Source organism: Tursiops truncatus, chromosome 6 (genome assembly GCF_011762595.2).
Source record: "Tursiops truncatus isolate mTurTru1 chromosome 6, mTurTru1.mat.Y, whole genome shotgun sequence".
Classification (NCBI taxonomy): Eukaryota; Metazoa; Chordata; class Mammalia; order Artiodactyla; family Delphinidae; genus Tursiops; species Tursiops truncatus.
Window position 1 is genome coordinate 18762586 of NC_047039.1, and position 22689 is coordinate 18785274.

Below are 22689 nucleotides of genomic sequence, written 5' to 3' on the forward strand. Positions count from 1 at the left end.
TTTAATGTTCCTTTGCAGTGTGTTACAGTTTTCACTTATGTGTCTTCAGCCTTTTTTGTGAGATGTATCCTTAAATCTTTTGATGCTATCTGTAATGATACTTTTAAAAACTTCAATTTCCAATTTTTTTTTGGATTTAAGTAGAAATATAATTCATGTTCATTGATGTTGTTTATCTCTGTTTTGCTAACTTCACTTGTTATTTCTACTAGATGTCTTGAAGATTTCTTAGACTATTATATATATTAAATAATATGATTTGTAAATAAAGATATTTTTCTAATCTCTATGCATTTTAATTTCTTTTTTGAACAGGCCAGGATTTAATGTGAAGAATTTATTTATTATTTACAACTAAGTATGATGTTAGTCATCGGCCTTAAATACTCATTGTCACCTATTTCTTTTCTTTCTATTCCTAGTGCTGTAAAATTAATATCATTTCTTCCTTAAAAGTTCATACTAGAATTCATTACAGAAGCAATCTAGACCTGGAATTTTCTTTGTTGGAATTTTTTTTTTAATAACAACTTGATTGAGGTAGAATTCGTGTACCAAAAGTTCACCCTTTTAATTTACACAATTCAGTATATATATATATATATATATATATATATATATATATATATATCGTGTGTGTGTTTGGGGGGGGGTACGCGGGCCTCTCACTGTTGTGGCCTCTCCCGTTGCAGAGCACAGGCTCCAGACGCACAGGCTCAGCGGCCATGGCTCACAGGCCTAGCCGCTCCATGGCATGTGGGATCTTCCCAGACTGAGGCAGGAACCCGTGTCCCCTGCATCAGCAGTGGACTGTCAACCACTGCGCCACCAGGGAAGCCCCACAATTCAGTATTTTTTAATATGTTCACAGAGATATGGAACTATCACCACTATTTAGTTTTAGTATATTTTCATCACCCCTAGAAGAAACCCTAATCTACTAATCTACTCTGTGTCTATAGAGATTTGCCTATTTTGGAGGTTTCATATAAGTAGAATCACAAAATATATAGCTTTTTCTGAGCGGCTTCTTCTACTTAGCATGATCTTTTTTTTTTTTATTTTGCGGTACGCGGGCCTCTCCCTGCTGTGGCCTCTCCCACTGTGGAGCACAGGCTCTGGACGCACAGGCCCAGCAGCCATGGCTCACAGGCCCAGCCGCTCCACAGCACGTGGGATCCTCCCAGACCGGGGCACGAACCCGTGTCCCCTGCATCGGCAGGCGGACTCTCAACCACTGCGCCACCAGGGAAGCCCAGCATGATCTTTTTAGGTTCATCAGTGTTATAATATGTATCTGTAATCAAATTCAATTTCTGGTTAAGTAATATTTGATTTTATGGATATATCACATTTTTTTTTCCATTGGTGGGCTTTGGGTTGTTTCCATTTTGACTGTTAATGAATAATGCTGCTAGACCAGTTGTGTTTTTGTGTGCACATAGTTTTCCATTCTACTTTGTATATACTTAGCGTAGAATTACTGGGTGATATGGTAACTCTGTTTTAACAATTTTAGGAACTGCCAAAAGAACTTCTCAAAGCAGTGGTACTTCTTTTACCACCCCACCAGCAATGAATGAGGGTTCCTGTTTTTCCACATGTACCTGCATAATTGTTACTGTCTGTTGTTTTTTTTTTAGCCCTCCTAAAAAAGTGGAGTGTGAAGTGGGATTTCATCATAGTTATGAGTTGTATCTCTCTAATTTTGAGCATTTTAATGTGTTAATTGCTTATTAGCTGTTTGTGTATATTCCTTGGAGAAATGTCTGTTCACATCCCATTCTCCATTTATAAGTTGGGTTATTTGTCTTCATTGTTGACTTTTAAGATTTTTTAATATAATCTGGATACAAGTCTCTTTATCAGTTATATGTTTTGTAAATATTTTCTTCCATTCTATGAGTTGTCTTTTCACTTTCTACATGGAGCTCTTTGAATCGCAAAAGTTTTTTATTTTGATAATATCCAGCTGGACTATTTTCTCTTTTCCTCTTTTTTGTCAAATCTCAGAAAACTTTGCCTAACTCAAAGTCAAAAACATTTACTCCTATTTTTTTCTGTATATTTTATAATTTTTTTCTCTACATTCAGGTCTGTTATTCATTTTGAGTTAATTTTTATAGATGGTATGTGTTACAACTTTATTCTTTTGAATGTGAATAGTGAAGTGTTTTCCAACATCATTTGTTGAAAAGACTATATTTTTCTGATTGAATTGTAGCCCCCTTGTTGAAATCCAGTTGTCCATAGATGTAAGGGTTTATTTCTGTCCTCTCACTTCTATTCCATTGGTCTCTATTTTTATAATGTTTATTCTCATACCAGTACTACCTTAATAGTATAGTATGATATTGTGATTTATAATAAGAAAGAAGATTTGTTCTTCATCCCTGTTCCTGGCACAGAGTTCTAAATCCCTTGAGATTTCCTAAATGTAAGAGAGATTGAGGTGTCTTTTGTTATTGGTAAGAAGCCCCTTTCAACCATGCCATAGTTCATGTTAATGAGGTAGCATTTGGAAACCCCCTGAGGATGTAGGCTTGTTGCCAGGAATACCAATCAAGTGATTTGAGGGTTGGGACATTCAGGCCCACCCCCAGACCTCCAGGGCTTGACTTAATTACTAACAACAGTTATTCCTACATAATGAAATCTCCATAAAAATTTCTGAACTCTAGGGTTCAGAGAGCTTTGTTGTTGCTGAACACTTGTAGGTGGTGGGAGGTTGATGCTCCTGGACAGGGCATGGAAGCTTTGCCCTATGCAGCTTTTTTGTCTGGCTGTTTCTGAGTTGTATGCTTTGTAATAAACCTGGCAATCTATTACTAGTAAGCAAACTGTTTTCCTGAGTTCTGTGAGCCATTCTAGCAAATTAAACCTGAGGACCAGGATGCAGGAACCTCCCATTTATAACTAGCTGGTCAGAAGCACAGGTAGCAACCTGGACTTGTAATTGACATCTAAAGTGTGAGGAGAGGCAATCTTGCGGGACTGAACCCCTAGCCTGTGGGATCTGATGCAAACTCCAAGTAGATATGTCAGAACTGAATTGAATGTAGGACACCTTGCTCGTATTGCAGTTGCCTGGTAGTGGGAAAAACCTCTACACGTTTAGTGACGAGCAGTGAAGTAGTATTGAGAATACAGAAGTATTTTGTGAATAGAGACAGTAATATAGATGAGAAACAGGAGTGTTTTCTATAACAGAGTAATTGAAATTGAATAGTGTGAGCCCTCCAAGTTTTTTCTTTATCAAGGTTGTTTTAGCTATTCTGGGTAACTTGCATTTCCATAATTTTAGGATTGGTTTGTCAATTTCTGTAAAAGAGTAGAGCTGAGATTTTGAGAGGGTTCGACTGTAGCTCAACTCCTGGAGTATTGCCATCTTGACAACTTTAATTCTTCTGATCCATGAACATTGAGATTATCTGTCTTTCCATGTATTTAGGCCTTTTAAAATTTATTGCAATGATATTTTGTTGCTTTAAATGGGCAAGGTTTATACTTTTGTTAAAGCTATTCTAAGTATTTTATTCTGTTTGATGCTATTGTAAATGGAATTGTTTTCTTTATTTCATATTTGGATTGCTCATTGCTAGTACATAGAAATACAGCTGAGTTTTGCATATTTATCTTGTATTCTGCAACCTTGATGAACCTGGTTATTAACTTTCAGAAGTTTATTTATTTATTTCTGGATACCTTAGGACTTTCTATACTGATTTGGTTTACCTTGCCCTTCCTTTCTTTGCTGTTTTATGATAAAATTTAAGCTCATGAATTGAGACTTGGTTTTGCTTTATTATTTTTATTTATTTATTTTTAATTAATTATTTTTGGCTGCGTTGGGTCTTCGTTGCCACATGCAGCCTTTCTCTAGTTGCAGTAAGCGGGGCCTACTCTTCGTTGTGTTGTGTGGGCTTCTCGTTGTGGTGCGCAGGCTTCTCATTGCGGTGGCTTCTCTTGTTGCGGAGCACGGGCTCTAGGCGCGCAGGCTTCAGTAGTTGCGGCGTGTGGGCCCAGTAGTTGTGGATCGCAGGCTCAGTAGTTGTGGCACATGGGCTTAGTTGCTCTGCAGTGTGTGGGATCTGCCTGGATCAGGGCTCGAACCCGTGTCCCCTGCATTGACAGGCGAATTCTTAACCACTGCGCCACCCGGTTTTGCTGTTTTAATGTAAGCATAAGGCTGTTTTCCTTTGAAAACTGCTTTAGCTGCATCACACAAGTTTTGATGTTGTGTTTTTATTTTCATTTAATCCAAGATATTTTTTAAAATGTCCAGTGATTTCTTGTTTGATCCATTGGTTTTGTAGAATTTGTTTACTTTCCAACTATTTGTTTCATAATTTCTTATTGTTATAATTTTTATATCCTTTGTTTGTGTGTCACTCTGGATAATATTTCATGCATGGTTCAGTCTTATTGAATGTATTGAAATTTGTCTTAGGGCCTAGCATATGATCCTGGGGAATGTTCCATATGTGACTGAAAAGAGTACTTTTTCTTGATGGGGATTAGTTCCAGTGGGCTGATCATATTGCTGAAGGCTTCTATATCCTTTTAATATCTTATCTACTTGTTTTATTAAATACTGAGAAAGGAATGTGAGTATCTAAGTATAATTTGTGTGTTATCTTTTTTAACAAGATTTGCTTCAGGCATTTTGAAGCTCTGTTTTTAAGTGGCAAAGCACTTAGGATTGTTACATCCTCCTGATGAATTTTCCCTTTTAGCATTTTGCATTGTTTATTTTTATTCCTGGTAGTATTTCTTTTCCTGAATTTTGTTTGGTACTGTATAGTCAGTCAGACTATCATTTGCTTATTGTGTGCTTCGTGTGATATATAGTTTTTCTGTCCTTTTATTTCTAACCTGTGTCTTTACATTCACAGTCAGTTTCTAAGAGAGAGTATGTTTGTTTTACTTTTTATTAGCTCTGACAATTTTTGTGTTTTAGCAAAATGTTCATATCACTTATATTTAATGCTATCTTTGTGGTTGAATTTGAAACCTTCTTGCTGTTTACCTTCTAGTTTTTTGTCTTTTTTCCTCCCCTCTTTCCTACCTTCTCTGTGATTAACTCGTTCCCCCCCACCCCTACCTTTTTTTTTTTCTTTGGCTGCACTGTGTGGCATGCAGGATCTCAGTTCCCTGACCAGGGATTGAACCTGGGCCCTCAGCAGTGAAAGCACAAGTCCTAAGCACTGGACCACCAGGGAACTCCCTGAACTACTTATTTTTAATGAATCTCCTTTAACCACTTTTGGCTTCTGAGATATACTTGTTTGTATTTTTAGTGGTTTCTAAATATACATCTCTGAAGTGTCAGTCTGCCTTCAAATATCTTGTTACTTCAGCTTTGTTATTACAGAATATTTTCCTTTTCTGTCTTTCATCCTTTGTGTTCTTGTTGTCATTTATTTTACTTCTACATATCTTATAATCCACATAATACATTGTTTTCTTCTTATAAAATGTTATTTGCACTTTAATATATTTTTAAAACAAGAACAATGTTTTATTTATATATTATCCATTTACTTTTCTCTTTATTTCTTTTGTGTAGATTCATATTTACACTTGGTATAATTTTTTAAAATCCAGATGGCTTAACTTTTCTTTTAGATCTGGTCAGCTGGCAATGGGTTTTATTTATTCATTTGTCTAAAAGTGTCATTATATTTTTGGATAAGTACTAGCACTTTGAGTTTGCTCAGGATTCCAGACACTGGTTTGGGGAGACAAGAGGAACCTAACTTGATTGGGGCAGGTGAAAGTTAATACTTAATTTTAGGTCCTTTATTTAGCAGAGAAAGTTAGTAAGAATAATGTACTGAATTTGTAAGATAAGCATGAACAGTTTGAAAAACTCATGTTTGGGCATACTGACTTTTTTTTAAAAGCTGCCATTTAGAATAAGTCACAGGGGAACAGAAATGTTTGCCATTCTAATATTAATATTAGACTTTAATATTAGACTTTTGAATCATCTGGGAAAATTTGTTAGAAATGCAGATTCTCATATGTCACCCCAGAACATTAGACATTCTAATATTAATATTAGACTCTAATATTAGACTTTTGAATCATCTGGGAAAATTTGTTAGAAATGCAGATTCTCATATGTCACCCCAGAACATTAGACATTCTAATATTAATATTAGACTCTAATATTAGACTTTTGAATCATCTGGGAAAATTTGTTAGAAATGCAGATTCTCATATGTCACCCCAGAACCACAACTTAAGAACCACTAGAGTAATAGAATGCTCAGTTGGCCGGGTGCCCTTTGAAATTAATGAGGAATTCCTGAAGGCACTGAATATGGCAGGTCTATTAGGACCATATGGCCCTTTGACTTGGGAGTCCCAGTGACCTTCTCAGAGTGCCTTTGAGGTCAAAAGCTGCCATAATGACACTAAGGTATTAGCCTTTTGCACCATTCGCAAGCAAACAATGCAGTTTCCAAATAAGTATATGATTGGAACATAACAAAGTGAGTGCAAAAGCACATGAGAACCTACATGTCTTATTAAAGAGATCTATGTCAGTTTTATATCTGATGTAAATATTGGTAATCCTTATAACAAAACCCTTTGGAGTCTTTTAGTGTTTTTCTCCCCTCCGGGGAGTATATTGTCCTGCCTTAAAGTTCAGTTCTGGACTTTTGTTTAAACACTGTTTTCTCAACATGTTCATGTTTTTCTCTATCTTCTTTAACCTATGGAGTGTATTAGAATAGCAGCTTTGAGGTCCTTGGAAGGAAATTTAATCTCAGATGACATTTTTTCTTCTGTCCCATTGATTGACTTGTTTCCTGGTCATGAATCATGTTTTCCTTCTTTTCATACTTGGTCATTTTTTTAAAATTTAATTTTAATTTTATACTGGGGTATAGTTGATTTATAATGTAGTAGGTTCAAGGTACAGCAGAGTGATTTAGTTTTAAATATTTATATAAGCATTCTTTTTCAGATTCTTTTTCCATATAGATTATTATAGAATATTGAGTAGAGTTCTCTGTACTATAAAGTATATCCTTGTTTATTTGATATATAGTAGTGTGTATATGTTAATCCCAAACTCCTAACTAGTCCCTCCCCCGCCTTTCCCCTTTGGTAACCATAAATTTGTTTTCAAATTTATGAGTCTGTTTCTGTTTTGTAAATAAGTTCACTTACATCATTTTTTTATATTCCACATGTAAGGATATCATGTAATATTTATCTTTCTCTGTCTGACTTCACTTAGTGTGATAATCTCTAGGTCCATCTGCAAATGGCATTATTTTATTCTTTTTGCTACAGATGTTACAAATGGCATTAGTTTATTCTTTTTTATGGCTGAGTAATATTCCACAGTAGATATGCACTGCATCTTTATCCATTCCTCTGTTGATGGACACTTAGGTTGCTTCCTTGTCTTGGCTACTGTAAATAGTGCTGCAGTGAACATTGGGATGCATGTATCTTTTTGAATTATGGTTTTCTCCGGTTATATGCCCAAGAGTGGGATTGGTGGATCATATGGTAGTTGTATTTTTAGGTTTTCAAGAAACCTCCACACTGTTCTCCATAGTGCTTGTACCAAATTACATTACCACTGACAATGGAGGAGGGTTCCCTTTTCTCCACACCCTCTCCAGCATTTATTGTTAATAGACTTTTTGATGATGGCCAGTCTGACTGGTGGGAGGTGATACATCATTGTAGTTTTGATTTGCATTTCTCTAATAATTAGAGATGTTGAGCATCTTTTCCTGTGCTTTTTGGCCATCTGTATGTCTTCTTTGGAGAAATGTCTATTTACATCTTTTGCCCATTTATTGATCTGTTTTGTGGGTTTTTTTGATATTGAGCTGCATGAGCTGTTTGTATATTTTGGAGATTAATCCTTTGTCAGTTGCTTTCTTTGCAAATATTTTATCTCATTCTGTAGGTTGTCTTTTTGTTTTGTTTATGGTTTCCTGTGCTGTGCAAAAGGTTTTAAGTTTGATTAGGTCCCATTTGTTTATTTCTGTTTTTATTTTTATTACTCTAGGAGGTGGATCTAAATAGATGTTGCTGCAATTTATGCCAAAGAGTGTCTGCCTGTGTTTTCCTCTAAGAGTTTTATAGTATCTGGCCTTACATTTAGGTCTTTAATCCATTTTGAGTTTATTTTTGTCTGTGGTGTTAGAGAATGTTCTAGTGTCATTCTTTTTACATGTTGCTGTCCAGTTTTCCCAGCACCATTTATTGAAGAGGTTGTCTTCTGTCCATTGTATGTTCTGGCCTCCATTGTTGTAGATTAATTGACCATAGTTGTGTGGGTTTATTTCTGGGCTTTCTGTCCTGTTCCATTTATCTATATTTCTGTTTTTGTGGCAGTACCATACTGTTTTGATGACTGTAGCTTTGTAGGATAGTCTGAAGTCAGGGAGCCTGATTCCTCCAGCTCTGTTTTTCTTTCTCAGAATTGCTTTGGCTATTCAGGGTCTTTTTTGTCTCCACACAAATTTTCAATTTTTTTCTTCTAGTTCTGTGAAAAATGCCATTGATAATTTGATACGGATTGCATTGGATCTGTAGATTGCATTGGGTAGAATAGTCATTTTGATAATATTGTTTCTTCCAATCCAACAGCATGGTATATATTCCCATCTGTTTGTGTCATCTTCAGTTTCTTTCATCAGCGTCTTATAGTTTTCAGAGTACAGGTCTTTTGCTTCTTTAGGTAGGTTTATTCCTAGGTATTTTATTCTTTTTGATGTGATGGTAAATGGAATTGTTTCCTTAACTTCTCTTTCTGATCTTTCATTGTTAGTGTATAGGAATGCAAGAAATTTCTGTGCATCAATTTTGTATCCTGCAACCTTTCCAAATTCACTGATTAGCTCTGGTAGTTTTCTTTTAGCATCTTTAGGATTTTCTATGTATAATATCGTGTCATTTTTGAACAGTGACAGTTTTACTTCTTCTTTTCCAATTTGGATTCCTTTTGTTTTTTTTTCTTCTCTGATTGCAATGGCTAGGACTTCCAAAACTGTAAAAGTGAATAAAAGTGGCAAGACTGGAGATCCTTGTCTTGTTCATGATCTTAGAGGAAATGCTTTCAACTTTTCATGGTTGAGAATGATGTTAGCTGTGGGCTTGTCATATATGGCCTTTATTATGTTGAGGTAGGTTTCCTCTATGCCCACATTTGGAGAGTTTTTATAATAAATGGGTGCTGAATTTTGTCGAAAGCTTTTTCTGCTTCTGTTGAGAAGATGATACAGTTTTTATTCTTCCGTTTGTTAATGTGGTGTGTCATACTGATTGATTTGTGCATATTGAAGAATTCTTGCATCCCTGGGATAAATCCCACTTGGTCATTGTGTATGATCCTTTTAATGTATTGTTGAATTCATTTTTTTAGTATTTTGTTGAGTATTTTTGCATCTATGTTCATCAGTGATATTGGCCTGTAATTTTCTTTTTTTGTGGTGTCTTTGTCTCATTTTGGTATCAGGGTGATGGTGGCCTCATAGAACAAGTTTGGGAGTATTCCCTCCTCTGCAATTTTTGGAAGAGTTCTGGAAGGATAGGTGTTATCTCTTCTCTAAATGTTGATGGAATTCGCCTGTGAAGCCATCTGGTCCTGGACTTTTGTTTCTTGGAAATTTTTTAATCACAGTTTCAGTTTCAGTACTTGTGATTGGTCTGTTTATATTTTCTATTTCTTCCTGGTTCAGTCTTGGGAGATTGTACCTTTCTAAGAATTTGTCCATTACTTCTAGGTTGTCCATTTTATTGGCATATAGTTGCTTGTAGTAGTCTCTTATAGATCCTTTGTGTTTCTATGGTGTGAGTTGTAACTCCTTTTTCTTTTCTAATTTTATTGATTTGAGCCCTCTCCCTTTTTTTCTTGATGGTTCTGGCTAAAGGTTTACCAATTTTTTATCTTTTCAAAGAACCAGCTTTTAGTTTCATTCTATTGTTTTCTCAATCTCTCTTTCATTTATTTCTGCTCTAATCTTTATTATTTCTTTCCTTATGCTACCTTTGGAATTTGTTTTTTCTTTCTCTAGTTGCTTTTGGTGTAATATTAGGTTGTTAATATTTGAGATTTTTCTTCTTTCCTGTGGTAAGGTTGTATTGCTATGAACTTCCCCCTTAGAACTGCTTTTGCTGCCTCCCACGTTTCAGATCGTCATGTTTTCATTTTCATTTGTGTCGAAGTATTTTTTTATTTCCTCTTTGATTTCTTCAGTGATCCATTGGTTGTTTAGTAATATATTGTTTATCCTCCATGTGTTTACAGTTTTTTTCCTTGTAGTGGATTTCTAATCTCATAGCACTGTGGTTGGAGGAGATGCTTGCTATGATGTAAATCTTCTTAAATTTACAGAGGCTTGATTTGTGACCCAAGATGTGATCTATCCTGGAGATTGTTCTGTGTGCCCTTGAGAAGAATGTGTATTCTGCTGTGAGATGGAAATGTCTTATAAATATCAACTAAGTCATTTAAGACTTGTGTTTCCTTAGTGATTTTCTGTGTGGTTGATCTGTCCTTTGAAGGTGGGGTTTAATAATAGTGGCATTGAAATCTCCCACTATTATGTGTTACTGTTGATTTCTCCTTTTATGGCTGTTAGTATTTGCCTTATATATCAAGTTGCTCCTATGTTAGGGCATATATATTTATAATTTTTATATCTTCTTCTTGGATTAATCCCTTGATCATTATGCAGTGTCCTTATTTGTCTTTTGTAACAGTCTTTATTTTAAAGACTATTTTGTCTGATAAGAAGATTGGTACTCCAGCTTTCTTTTGATTTCCATTTGCTTGGAATATGTTTTTCCATTCCTTCACTTTCAGTCTGTATGTGTCCCTAGGTCTGAAGTGGGTTTTTTGTAGACAGCATATATATGGGTCTTGTTTTTGTATCCATTCAGCCAGCCTATAAGTCTTTTGGGTGGAGCATATCTATATGTATGTTCTTATTGCCATTTTGTTAATTGTTTTGAATTTGTGTTTGTGGGGCTTTTTTCTTCCCTTCCTCTTTTCTCTTTGGTGATTTGATGACTATCTTTAGAGTTGTGTTTGCCTTGCTTTGTCTTCTTTTGTGTGTGTGTCTTTATTGTAGATTTTCAGTTTATGGTTACCATGAGGTTTTGATATAGAAGTCTGTATATAAACAAGATTGTTTTAAGCTGCTGGTCTTTTAATTTCAAATGCATTTCCAATATCCTACATTTGTACCATCCTCTTCTCACAGTTGCTGGCTTTGATATCATTTCTGTGTGGGTGATTTCCTACCTTTACTCTGTTTGCCTTTACCAGTGAACTTTTCCATTAATAATTTTCTTGTTTCTTGTTTCTAGTTGTGACTTTTTCTTTCCATCTGGAGAAGTTCCTTTAGCATTTGTTGTAAAGGTAGTTTGGTGGTGCTGAATTCTCTCAGGTTTTGCTTGTCTGTAAAGCTTTTGATTTCTCCATTGAATCTGAACGAGAGCCTTGCTGGGTAGAGGATTCTTGGTTGTAGATTCTTCCCTTTCATCGCTTTCAGTATATCATACCACTCCCTTCTGGCCTGCAGAGTTTCTGCTGAAAAATCAGCTCATAACTTTATGGGAATTTTGTTGTATGTTATTTGTTGCTTATCCTTGTTGCTGTTAATACTTTCTCATTGTCTTTAATTTTTGTCAGTTTGATTAATGTGTGTCTCAGTGTGTTCCTCCTTGGGTTTTTCCTGACTGGGCCTCTGCAGTTCCTGGACTTGGGTGACTGTTTCCTTTCCCATGTTAGGGAAATCTTCAGTTATTATCTCTTCAAATATTTTCTCAGGCCCTTTCTCTCTCTCTTCTTCTGGAACCCCTATAATGCGAATATTGGTGCATATAATGTTGTCCCAGAGGTCTCTTAGACTGTTCTCATTTCTTTGCATTCTTTTTTCTTTATCTGTTCTGCAGCAGTGATTTCCAACAATCTGTCTTCCAGCTCACTTATTTGTTAGTCTGCCTCATTTTTCCTGCTATTGATTCCTTCTCATGTATTTATATTTCAGTTATTGTATTGTTCAACTCCCTTCTCAAAGCTTCTAGTGCATAATTAAACATTTCTTCTATCTTCTTCATCTGTGCCTCATTCTTTTCCCAAGATCTTGGATCATCTTTATTATCATTACTCTGTATTCTTTTTCAGTTACGTTGGCTATCTCTATTTCACTTAGTTGTTATTCTGTGGTTTTATCTTGTTCCTTCGTCTGGGCCATACTTCTCTGCTGTCTTATTTTATCTAACTTTCTGTGTTTGTGGTCTCCATTCCTCAGTTTGCAGGACTGTAGTTCCTTTTGCTTCTGGTATCTGCCCCCTGGTCGGTGAGGTTGGTCCAGAGACTTGTGTAGGCTTCCTGGTTGGAGAGACTGGTGCCTGCCCACTGGTGGGTGGAGCTGGGTCTTGTCCCTCTGGTGGTCAGGGCCTTGTCAGGGGGTTTGTTTAGAGGCAGCTGTGGGGTTAGGAAGACTGTAGGCAGCCTGTCTGCTGGTGGGTGAGGCTGTGTTCCCACCTTGTTGGTTGGTTGGCCCGAGGCATCCCTGCACTGGAGCCTGTAGGCTGTTGGTTGGGGCCAGCTGTCGGTGCCAAGATGACGATCTCCCGAAGAGCTGATGGTGATGATTATTTCTTGAGGCCTCCGCCAGCAGTGTACTTGCCCCCACAGACAGCCACGGCCAACCCCCGCTTCTCCAAGAAACCCCCCAAGACCCACAGCTATGTCTGGCACAGGCTCCTATGGAGTCACTGCTTTGCCCTGGTTCCTAGTGCACGTGAAACCTTGTGTGTGTCCTCCAAGAATGGAATCTCTGTTTCCTCCAGTCCTTTGGAGCTCCTGCACTCAAGCCCCACTAGTGTTCAAAGCCAAATGCTCTGGCAGCGCCTCCTCCTGATGCCAGACCCACAGACTTGGGAGCCTGACGTGGGGCTCAGAATTCTCACTCCTGTGGGAAAACCTCTGCGATATAATTATTTTCCAGTTTGTAGGCCACCTACCCAGTGAGCATGGGATTTGATTATATCACAGAAGCTCCCCTCCAACCGTCTCGTTTTGGCTTCTTCTTTGTCTTTGGGTGTAGAATATCTTGTTTGGTAGGTTCAAGTCTTTTTTGTCAATGGTTGATTGCAGTTGTGATTTTGATGTTTTCATGAGAGGAGGTGAGCTCAAGTTCTTCTACTCCGCCATCTTGTCTCCTGCTCCCCGCCCCATACTTAGTCATTTTTGATAGTGTGCTACATATTGTGACTTTTGCATTGTTGACTGCTAGATTTTGTGATATTTGTTTAAATTCTTTGGGGCATTTTTTGGGGGAGTAGTAAATTAGTTGAGAATAATTTTAATCCTTTCAGTGCTTGCTTCTAATGTAATTTTTTTTTTTTTTGCGGTACGCGGGCCTCTCACTGTTGTGGCCTCTCCCGTTGCGGAGCACAGGCTCCAGAGGCGCAGACTCAGCGGCCATGGCTCACAGGCCTAGCCGTTCCGCGGCATGTGGGATCTTCCCGGACCGGGGCACGAACCCGTGTCCCCTGCGTCGGCAGGTGGACTCTCAACCACTGCGCCACCAGGGAAACCCCTAATGTAATTTAATTCAAGTAAATCATTTAAATTAACTCAGTATTTGCTTGTTATTTCAGGTCTAGAGCATTCTTTAAGACTAACTTGGTCACAGTAGTAGGACAATAATACTCTTGGATACAGAGCATCTAATACCTCACATAGTAGAAGATCTTTCCACTCTTTCCAAACATCCTGTCTCTGTGTATGCTTGGGAATTTTTCCACCTATTGTGTTTGGGTTCTTTTTCCTGCATTGTTGGAAGCTTTCTTATATGAATGTACAAATTTTACTCAAGGTGACCTTTCTGTTAGAGCTTCCTGCCTCTCTCTCAGCATACCTCTTTCCTCTGAAATATTTTACTCCAGAAATTCTAATTGTTTTGGCTTTCCTGAACTCTGAACTTTGCATTCTGTAGTTCAGCAGGCTGTGATTTGGTGTCTTCTTTCTGTACCATAACCTAGAAATTCTGTTTCTTTCCCTTCTCTCAGAGGTCCTTGTTTTCCAGTGCCATTGTCTCATGTGTAATCCCTAAAGGTCATTATTTTATTGATTTTGTATGGTTTCCAGTTGATTGGCTTGTACCATTATTCCTCTTACACCATGATGGTCATGATTGGAAGTTCCTGTGCAGAGCCTCATTTAAACCTCTGTACATGTAGACTCAATGTTATGTATCCTTATGATTCAGGGCTTTAATGAGATCAATTCCTTTTTAGATTCAGAAAAAAACTATATTGTAGTTTCCTCTCCAAAGGAAAGGTCAAACGAGCACCATAACTTTGCTACTCCTATAACTATTCCTTCCTTCACATTCATGTGCATTAAAGCCAGTTCAGCTGATCTAAATGCCATATTATTTCCCATTTACAGGGTATTATTTTACAAAACCGGATGTAATCATCAAGTTGGAGCAAGATGATCCATTGTTATTAGAGGAAGAATTTCTAAACAAGAGCCATGCAGGTGAGTTGAGTACTTTAGACACAACTCCAGGGGAAGTTAGATCCAAAATGGTCAGTTAGAGGTGGACACTGTGAAATAGTTTAAACACTTTTCTTTGTGAGGACTTATATCTTGAAATGTGTAAAGAGTATACCAAATATGATGTAAATGAGTGTGTAAGAAAAGGGATGGAATATTAGCACATTGATTTTCTCATCTTACAAATAGTAAGCTTCAAGATACAGTACAAACCCAAATACATAGATGATTGTTCTAAATATAAATGATATAAACATTTCCATTCAAACATGCAATTTAGCAGTCATTCACATGGGGAATTTTCTTCAGTTTTATGCATTGTTACTTTAGAAGTCAAGAGTCAGTAAATCATGTATTTGGTCCTGGTTTCTCTGTTGTTTCTGTGGCCTCTTTAATATCTCTACACTAGACCATTTCATATTGATTACAGCACCTTTATGACATGTTTTAATACTGAGCTGATCAAATTTCAAAAAATACTCATGAGATTTTTTTTGGCATGATATTAAACCTTGAATTTAACTTTGAAAAATTGAATTCAGCCTTGACTGAGATTAGTGAATCCTGAATTATTTTTATATGTTTTCTTAATTTACCACTTTATATTTCTGATTTTCCAAATTAATTTTAGGTATGTCTCAAATACAGTCTAATAGCATTTTCTTTTAATAGTTTACATTAGCCCATTCATATTGATCGGCAGTTACTTCTAAATGCTGTTTCTGTGTATAATGTTACAGAAGCTCTTCAGTAATAGCCCTGCTTTCTTTTCTTTTTAGAATAAGTGTGTTTTTCTCCTAATAACGTAGTTAGGTTGTACTTTGGCTTAAGGTGTGACCATAAAAATTTATAATCTCATGCAATTGCTTAATGATCCATTTATTTAGACAATGTCTAGTAATCACCTGATGTGTAAACAGTTATGAAATTAAAATGCTTACTTTCTCTTCCTTCCCATATTTTAACACCCAACTTTAGTTTCTTTTATAATCTCATATTATAATCTCTTATTATATAATCTCTTAGTTTCTTTTATAAATCTCTCTTAGTTTTTACCTCTTCAATATCATTGTGACCGTTACTTGATTTGTCAGCTGTAAGTTATGTATTTGGCTTCCTAGCTTTTCAAGATGTGAAAAACATCAGGATTACATCTCATTACTTTTGTTACATCTTACTTTTCCGATATTGAATATATTTTTTCTAAACGTCCAAATTCTTAAGGCCTCTAAAAGAGAGTTGTAAAACAGCACAGAAATGAGAGTAATTAATTACTATAAATTTTATGAGTGATGTGACGTGTAATGATGCAGAAACTTGTGCTTAAGAAAGACCTGATGTTTTTCTGATCCAGTCATATTCTGTTTCTTTATGAGAATGATAATTCCATGGGTGGTCACTCTGTACTATTTCTTATCATGGACAGAATAGTTGTATGTATATTTATGCTAAGTTTCATATTTTTATAACCATGAGGAGACAAATCAAACAGTGGGAAATGATATTTGTTATAAATGTACCTCAGAAAGAATTTATTTCTATAATACAATAAGGAATTCAGCTCTTAAGACAGATATCTCCTTAGTATGGCCTTCCATGACTATTGTATTTTAAATGTCACTCCTGTGTCAAATAGTCTTATTTCCTCCTTTTTTCTGTTTCATTTTTCTCCCAACCACTCAACACCTAATATACTATTGTGAAGTATGAATTTTTCCCTCTGTCTCTTTCCACTGGAATATAAGCTCTCTGAGAGCAAATATTTAAAATATTTTATTTTCTGATTCAGTACCTGAGACAAAAACTTGGGACTCAAATGTATGTTAAATATTAAACTACTAAAATTGTTAGTAAAAAGGTAAGTAACCCATTTAAAAAAGAGTCAAAGTCCATAAAGAGGCATTTCTCAAAGAAGGGGATGAATGGCATAGATGGAAAAAAAATGCTTACTCTGGGAAGCACAAATTCAGATCAGATCACACTGTAGTATGATGTTCTTCTCACTCAATTTTCAAACATGGAGAAGTTTTATGATTCCAAGAGTATGATGATATGCAGGGAATCATCAGCAAGGCAGGAGCGGTATTAATTGGTATTTGGGAAAACAGATTAGCATTTTCTTTAAATTTTAACATACCTTTTCCCCATGACTCAGTAGTTTCACTCCCAGGTTTATCTTCTAGAGTTTCCTGTACATTTTCACTGGGAAACAAAATAAGATACTTTTCATACAACATTTGTAAAAAGGCCAATTTTGGAAGGAACCTCAATACTAATTTACATGTGAACTTAAAGTTAAATCATGATATAATAATACAATGGAATATTACACACTGCAGGACAACCATGGTCTGTGAAGCTAAAATGAAAATTATGCATATGAAATCAAGCAGCAAAAGTCTATTGGTAGAAAATGCCATATAAATAATGGTCAGAAACAAAAAACTGAATAGTATCTTGTTATTTGGAACAGAATGTTAAAACATACACACATACAAAAATTAAGATGTACTTAAAATGAATGTGTGTGGGTAAATTACTTGGTGTATTATAATGCACCAGAAAAGAATATTCCCTACTTTATTCCTGCCTCTTCTGGGACATTATATATAATTAATATTGTGTAGTTACATTGGATTGACCATAAGGTTGGAGAGAGGTATTTCATACTTATTGGTGCAGCAGTCAAATTTCTTTGACTAAGCCAGTGTAACTGAGAGTGGTCTGGGTAGCTCTGAAACATACTGCATTTAAAAAAAAATATATATATATATATATATATGTGTGTATATATATATATTTTTTTGGCTGCGTTGGGTCTTTGTTGCTGTGCACAGGCTTTCCCTAGTTGCAGTGGGCGGGGGCTACACTTCATTGTGGTGCATGGGCTTCTCTTGTTGCGGAGCACAGGCTCTAGGCACATGGGCTTCAGTAGTTGTGGCTCATGGGCTCTAGAGGGCAGGCTCAGTAGTTGTGGCGCACAGGCTTAGTTGCTCTGCAGCATGTGGGATCTTCCTGGACCAGGGCTCAAACCCTTTTCCCCTGCATTGGCAGGCAGATTCTTAACCACTTCACCACCAGCGAAGTTCCATACTGCATTTTTAAGGATTACTAATTTATATCATATCACAGAGGAGTGCAAAAATAATCAGAGAATGAGAGTTCTGTTTCAGATTTAGGAGCACAAAGCTGCATGAAATATATTTTATAGGCTCTAAGAAGGTATCAGTTGAAAGAGGAACCATTAATTTAGGGGTAGCTAAAAAACTGTCAGCATGCCATTAATTTTAAGATGAATCCTGATTTAAGTGATAATAATTTGCTTAAAAATGTGTGTGCCTCAATGTGCACATGTGCTCTCCATCTATTCATTGTTAAGATGAATGGTATAGGCAGTACTTATTGTGAGAGTGTAAGTTAGTGTTGGGGAGCTCTAAGAAGGTATTTTCTTGGTCAAGTTTAGAGAATAGTATTGCCTCAAAAGATATCTAGATTAATCTTTAATCCTTAAATTGGGATATAGAGTTACTTAGAGAAAGGATTGTGAGTAGAAGATAAATGTTGAAACTGAAAAATATTATTGTAGATAAGGAACCACTGATAGGAGACAAATAGCCTGGCCAGACTAGATTGGAAAATATGGAGTTGTGAAATGGTAGCTAGAATATCTAATGTGCCTGGAGTTGTTAAAAAAAAAAGTTGTTTTCCAGAATGATGCCACTTAACTCCTGTTTTCTGTTGTATTTAGAGTAGTGTGTTCAGTGCCACCTTAGGTTTTAGCATAGGGCTGACATTTTACATCAAAGGTTAAAATAGCCTAGGTAAGATGAGTCACACATATGAAAGAAACTTTTATGTGAAATGAATAAAAAGGGTATTTCTAAATAGGCTTTTGGAAACAGGTTGAAACATGCTATTTAAGGATCTCAGCTAATAGAAACTAAGTATGTTGAGAAGTAGGTGGAGTGCTTATATAGAGATTAGTCATGGTTAAGACTAGTTTCAAGAGAGTGAGTAATCATAGTGAAAGTGGAAACTTATGATTTGATGTTCAAGAGAGGTTTGTTGTTGAACAACCCTGGTGTAGTAAACTAAGGCATTAGAGCCAGCATGTAGAAGTGAATTCGTTCTAGGTCAAATTATGGTTTTACCTCTCATCACTTTTACACTTCTTGTACATTTGTATTTCTGTGAATAACTCCAGGAGGATTTCAGCTTGAGCTATAGAATTGTTTCTATAATCAGGAGAAAATTAGTGCAATTATAAATTTATTTTAGTGTTGATGTGTTTAGAATAGAAAAGGGGGGACTCCAGCCGGAAGCTTGTAGACTTCCCACTGTAATCTCTAGTTGGAAGTATAAGGACCTGGACATTGTTATTCTTCCTCAGTCCAATCCCTTCTTTGATCTATCATTTGAAAACCCTTGTTAACTGATTTTTCTTACAATTCTACCTACTGCTCATAATCAGTCATCCCAGTCTCTCATTTTCAGATTTCCTGAGTGAACCACTTTTGAGAGTCCTATTATCTATTTACCATTCATTTCCTTATTTTTAAAATGCCAACTATATAGTAATAATCATCATAATTTTGTTGTCCTTTTTTCTCAAGGAGTATAGGAATAGTATAAACATTTGGAATGTTTATTTCAGGGAGACTTGGTGCCTAGAAAGCAAATAATTAAATACAATATAGCACATATATATAAAGGCTGCATCCTATAAGAAATGTGTTTAATGTTCATAAGACATTTTAATTTTCTTTATTTTATAAGACAGCAAACTTGATAACCTCTTAGAGAAAAGTCTGGCAAATCAAGGAAAATACTTGCAGGAAGACTTTTTTGCTCAACTTCAGAATAAAGACACAGTTGAGAAAACTTTCCGCCAGGAGTTACACTGCAGAGAACATCAAAGCACTCACTCAGAAATAAAGACCTTTGAAATTGGAGGAAACTTAAGCCCTGATGCAGCCCTTACCTTTCCCCAGAAATGTGACACAAAAGGGAGCTTCCATCATGATACCATATTTTGGCAAACCTCGCCCGCTCAGTCTACCTTTAGTGTACATCAGAGAACTCAAATAAGGGTGAAACCCTATGGATGTAAAGAATGTGGAAAATCCTTCTCTAGGAAGTATTACCTTATTGGACATCAGAGAACTCATACTGGGGAGAGACCTTATGCATGTAATGAATGTGAGAAAACTTTTACCCACACGTCACACCTCAGAGATCATCAGAGAACTCATACAGGGGAGAAACCGTATGAATGTAGTGAGTGCGGGAAAGCTTTTAGCCATAAGTCAACCATAAAAAGACATCAGAGAAGTCACACAGGTGAGAAACCCTATGAGTGTAATAAATGTGGAAAAGTCTTCTATACAAAGTTTCACCTCACTGAGCATCAGAGTAGTCACACAGGGGCAAAACGCTATGAATGTAGTGAGTGTGGAAAATCTATCTGTAGGAAGTCATACCTCGTTGTGCATCAGAGAATTCACACGGGGGAGAAACCCTATGAATGTAATGAGTGTGGAATACTTTTCTATAGGAAGTCATACCTCACTGGACATCAGAGAACTCATAGTGGGGAGAGACCTTATGCATGTAATGAATGTGAGAAAACTTTTACCCACATGTCAAACCTCAGAGAACATCAGAGAACTCATACAGGGGAGAAACCTTATGAATGTAGTGAGTGTGGGAAAGCTTTTAGCCATAAGTCAACCCTAAAAAGACATCAGAGAAATCACACAGGGGAGAAACCCTATGAGTGTAATAAATGTGGAAAATGTCTCTCTAGGAAGTCTCACCTCACTCGGCATCAAAATTCACACAGAACAGAAACCTTAACAGTGTAGTAAGTGTGGAAAACCCTTCTGTGAAAATTCTCATCTACCTCTGCATCAGCGAATTCACGGAGGAGAAACCCAATGAATGGGTTGAATGTGAGAAAGCTTTAACTAGATGCCAGTCCTAAAGATTTCAGAGAACTCACACTGGGGAGAAATCCTATTAGTAATGAACGTGAGAAAGTTTTCCCCTATAAACTGAACCTCAGAGTACATCAGACAGTCCCCACGTGGGAGAAACCTTATCAACGTAGTAAACTTTAGAAAACTTAAAGCAGCAACCCAGGCCTAAGAACACATCAGAGAAGTCACACAGGGAAATCCCATTCATGATGAATATGGGAAAGCTTTTAGCCAGAAGTCAGGTCTTAGGACACATCAGACTGAGAAACTCTATGAATGTAATGGATATGGGGAAACTTTGACTGGAAGTGCAGCATCAGAGAACTCAGGGGAAGATCAATGAGTATAATAAACCTGGAAATTTTCTCTTCGAGAAATCAACCATCAATCAACAAAACTCCCAGAGAAATCCCTCATGTGCATTGTGTATGGATAGTGTTTCAACCAGATTTCAGCCCTCATTGGACATTAGAGGACTCACACAAGAGGTAAATCCTTGAAATTAATCACTTATGAACAGTCTTTCCACCAGACTACTCAGTGGGTGTTCGAAATTTACACAGGAAAAACATCCTGTGAAGGTAATGGATGAGGAAAACTTTTCTCCCCAAAGACAACCTTCAATTTAATTGTATTGGAATCCAACATGAGGGTAGTGGGAATTATGCACTTTTTATGTAAAAACTATCATTATGTAAACATGTTAGAGGATACATTTGGATAGTTAAAATACCTCATGTTCCTATTTTCTCTTACTGTCTTCTGGCCAGTGTATAAAAGATATACAATTGTTAGTGAATTGCCTCTTCAGGAAAGAAGCCAAACAATGTTTTCTGCAAGACTTTTATTGTCTCAGGGTCACCAGTGCATTTAGTGTGAACATTACATTCATTATGCAAAAGTCATATGCACAGTCGTTGGGGGAACAAATCTGATTCAATTGAGTTGCTGTGAACAGTGGTACTCACTATTTACCCTGTAAACAGAAAAAGAAGTTGTATTTCCATTCTCTTTTAGTTCAAAATATTTTAAAATTATCTGGGACTCTTTTGATGTAAATGTTATTTAGAAGTGTGTTGTTCAGTCTGCAAATGTTTTGATATTTCTGGCTGTTTTTTTAATTAATTCTAGCTTCATTGTCTTTTGAATTGTGCATTGTGACCCACAATGTTGTCTATCTCAATCAAAGTGCCATCCTGAGCTTAAAAATGTGTATTCTGCTGTTGTAGAATAAAGTATTCTATAAACGTTGATTAGATCCCATTGACTGATGGTGCTGCTCAGTTCAACTGTGTCCTTGTTTCGACTGATGAATCCATTAAGTACAAATGGAAGTTTGTTGAAATCTCAAACTATAATTGTTTTCAGTTCTTTTTTAAAAAAATTATTTATTTTTGGTTGCGTTGGGTCTTTATTGCTGCACGTGGACTTTCTCTTGTTGCAGCAAGCGGGGGCTACTCAGCATTGCGGTGCTCGGGCTTCTCATTGCTGTGGCTTCTCTTGTTGTGAAGCAGGCTTAGTAGTTGTGGCGCATGGGCTTAGTCACTCTGCGGCATGTGGGATCTTCCTGGACCAGGGCTCAAACCCATGTCCTCTGCACTGGCAGGCAGATTCTTAACCACTGTGCCACCAGGGAAGTCCCAGTTCTTGCCTCCTATTTTGATATGTTTTTAAACACATACTCTTAAGGCTTGTTCTATCTTCTGCTGAATCTACCCCTTTACCATTATGTAATGCTCCTCTTTATTCCTGATAATTTTCCTTTTGTTAATTCAGCTTTGTCTGAAAGTAATAAAGCTACTGTAGTTTACTTTTTTTTTTTTTTTTAATGGCTTTTAAAATTTTATTTATTTATTTGGCTTAGTTGCGGCATGCCAGACCCTTCGTTGTGGTGCGTGTTCTCTTCGTTGCGGCTCGCAGGCTTCTCTCTATTTGTGGCACACAGGCTCCAGAGTATGCGGGCTCAGTAGTTGCGGTGCACAGGCTTAGTTGCCCTGTGGCATGTGAGATCGTAGTTCCCCAACCAGGGATCGAACCCATGTGCCCTGCATTGGAAGGTGGAATTTTAACCACTGGACCACCAGGAATTCCCTTCATCCCTTTACTTTTGATATATCTTTCTACATTCAAAGGGGTTTTGTATAGATAGCA

General features: G+C 36.7%; 1 protein-coding gene across 1 annotated transcript in view; it reads left to right on the forward strand.

The window, feature by feature from the left end:
- Positions 1-21791, forward strand: part of LOC109550170 (uncharacterized) — a 32399-nt gene extending 10608 nt beyond the window's left edge. The window contains 3 exon segments of the mRNA XM_033857738.2: positions 14450-14542; positions 19337-20393; positions 20395-21791. Of these exon segments, the coding sequence (XP_033713629.2) occupies positions 14450-14542; positions 19337-20393; positions 20395-20500 (1256 nt within the window). The 3' untranslated portion in view covers positions 20501-21791.
- The last annotated feature ends 898 nt before the right edge of the window (positions 21792-22689 follow it).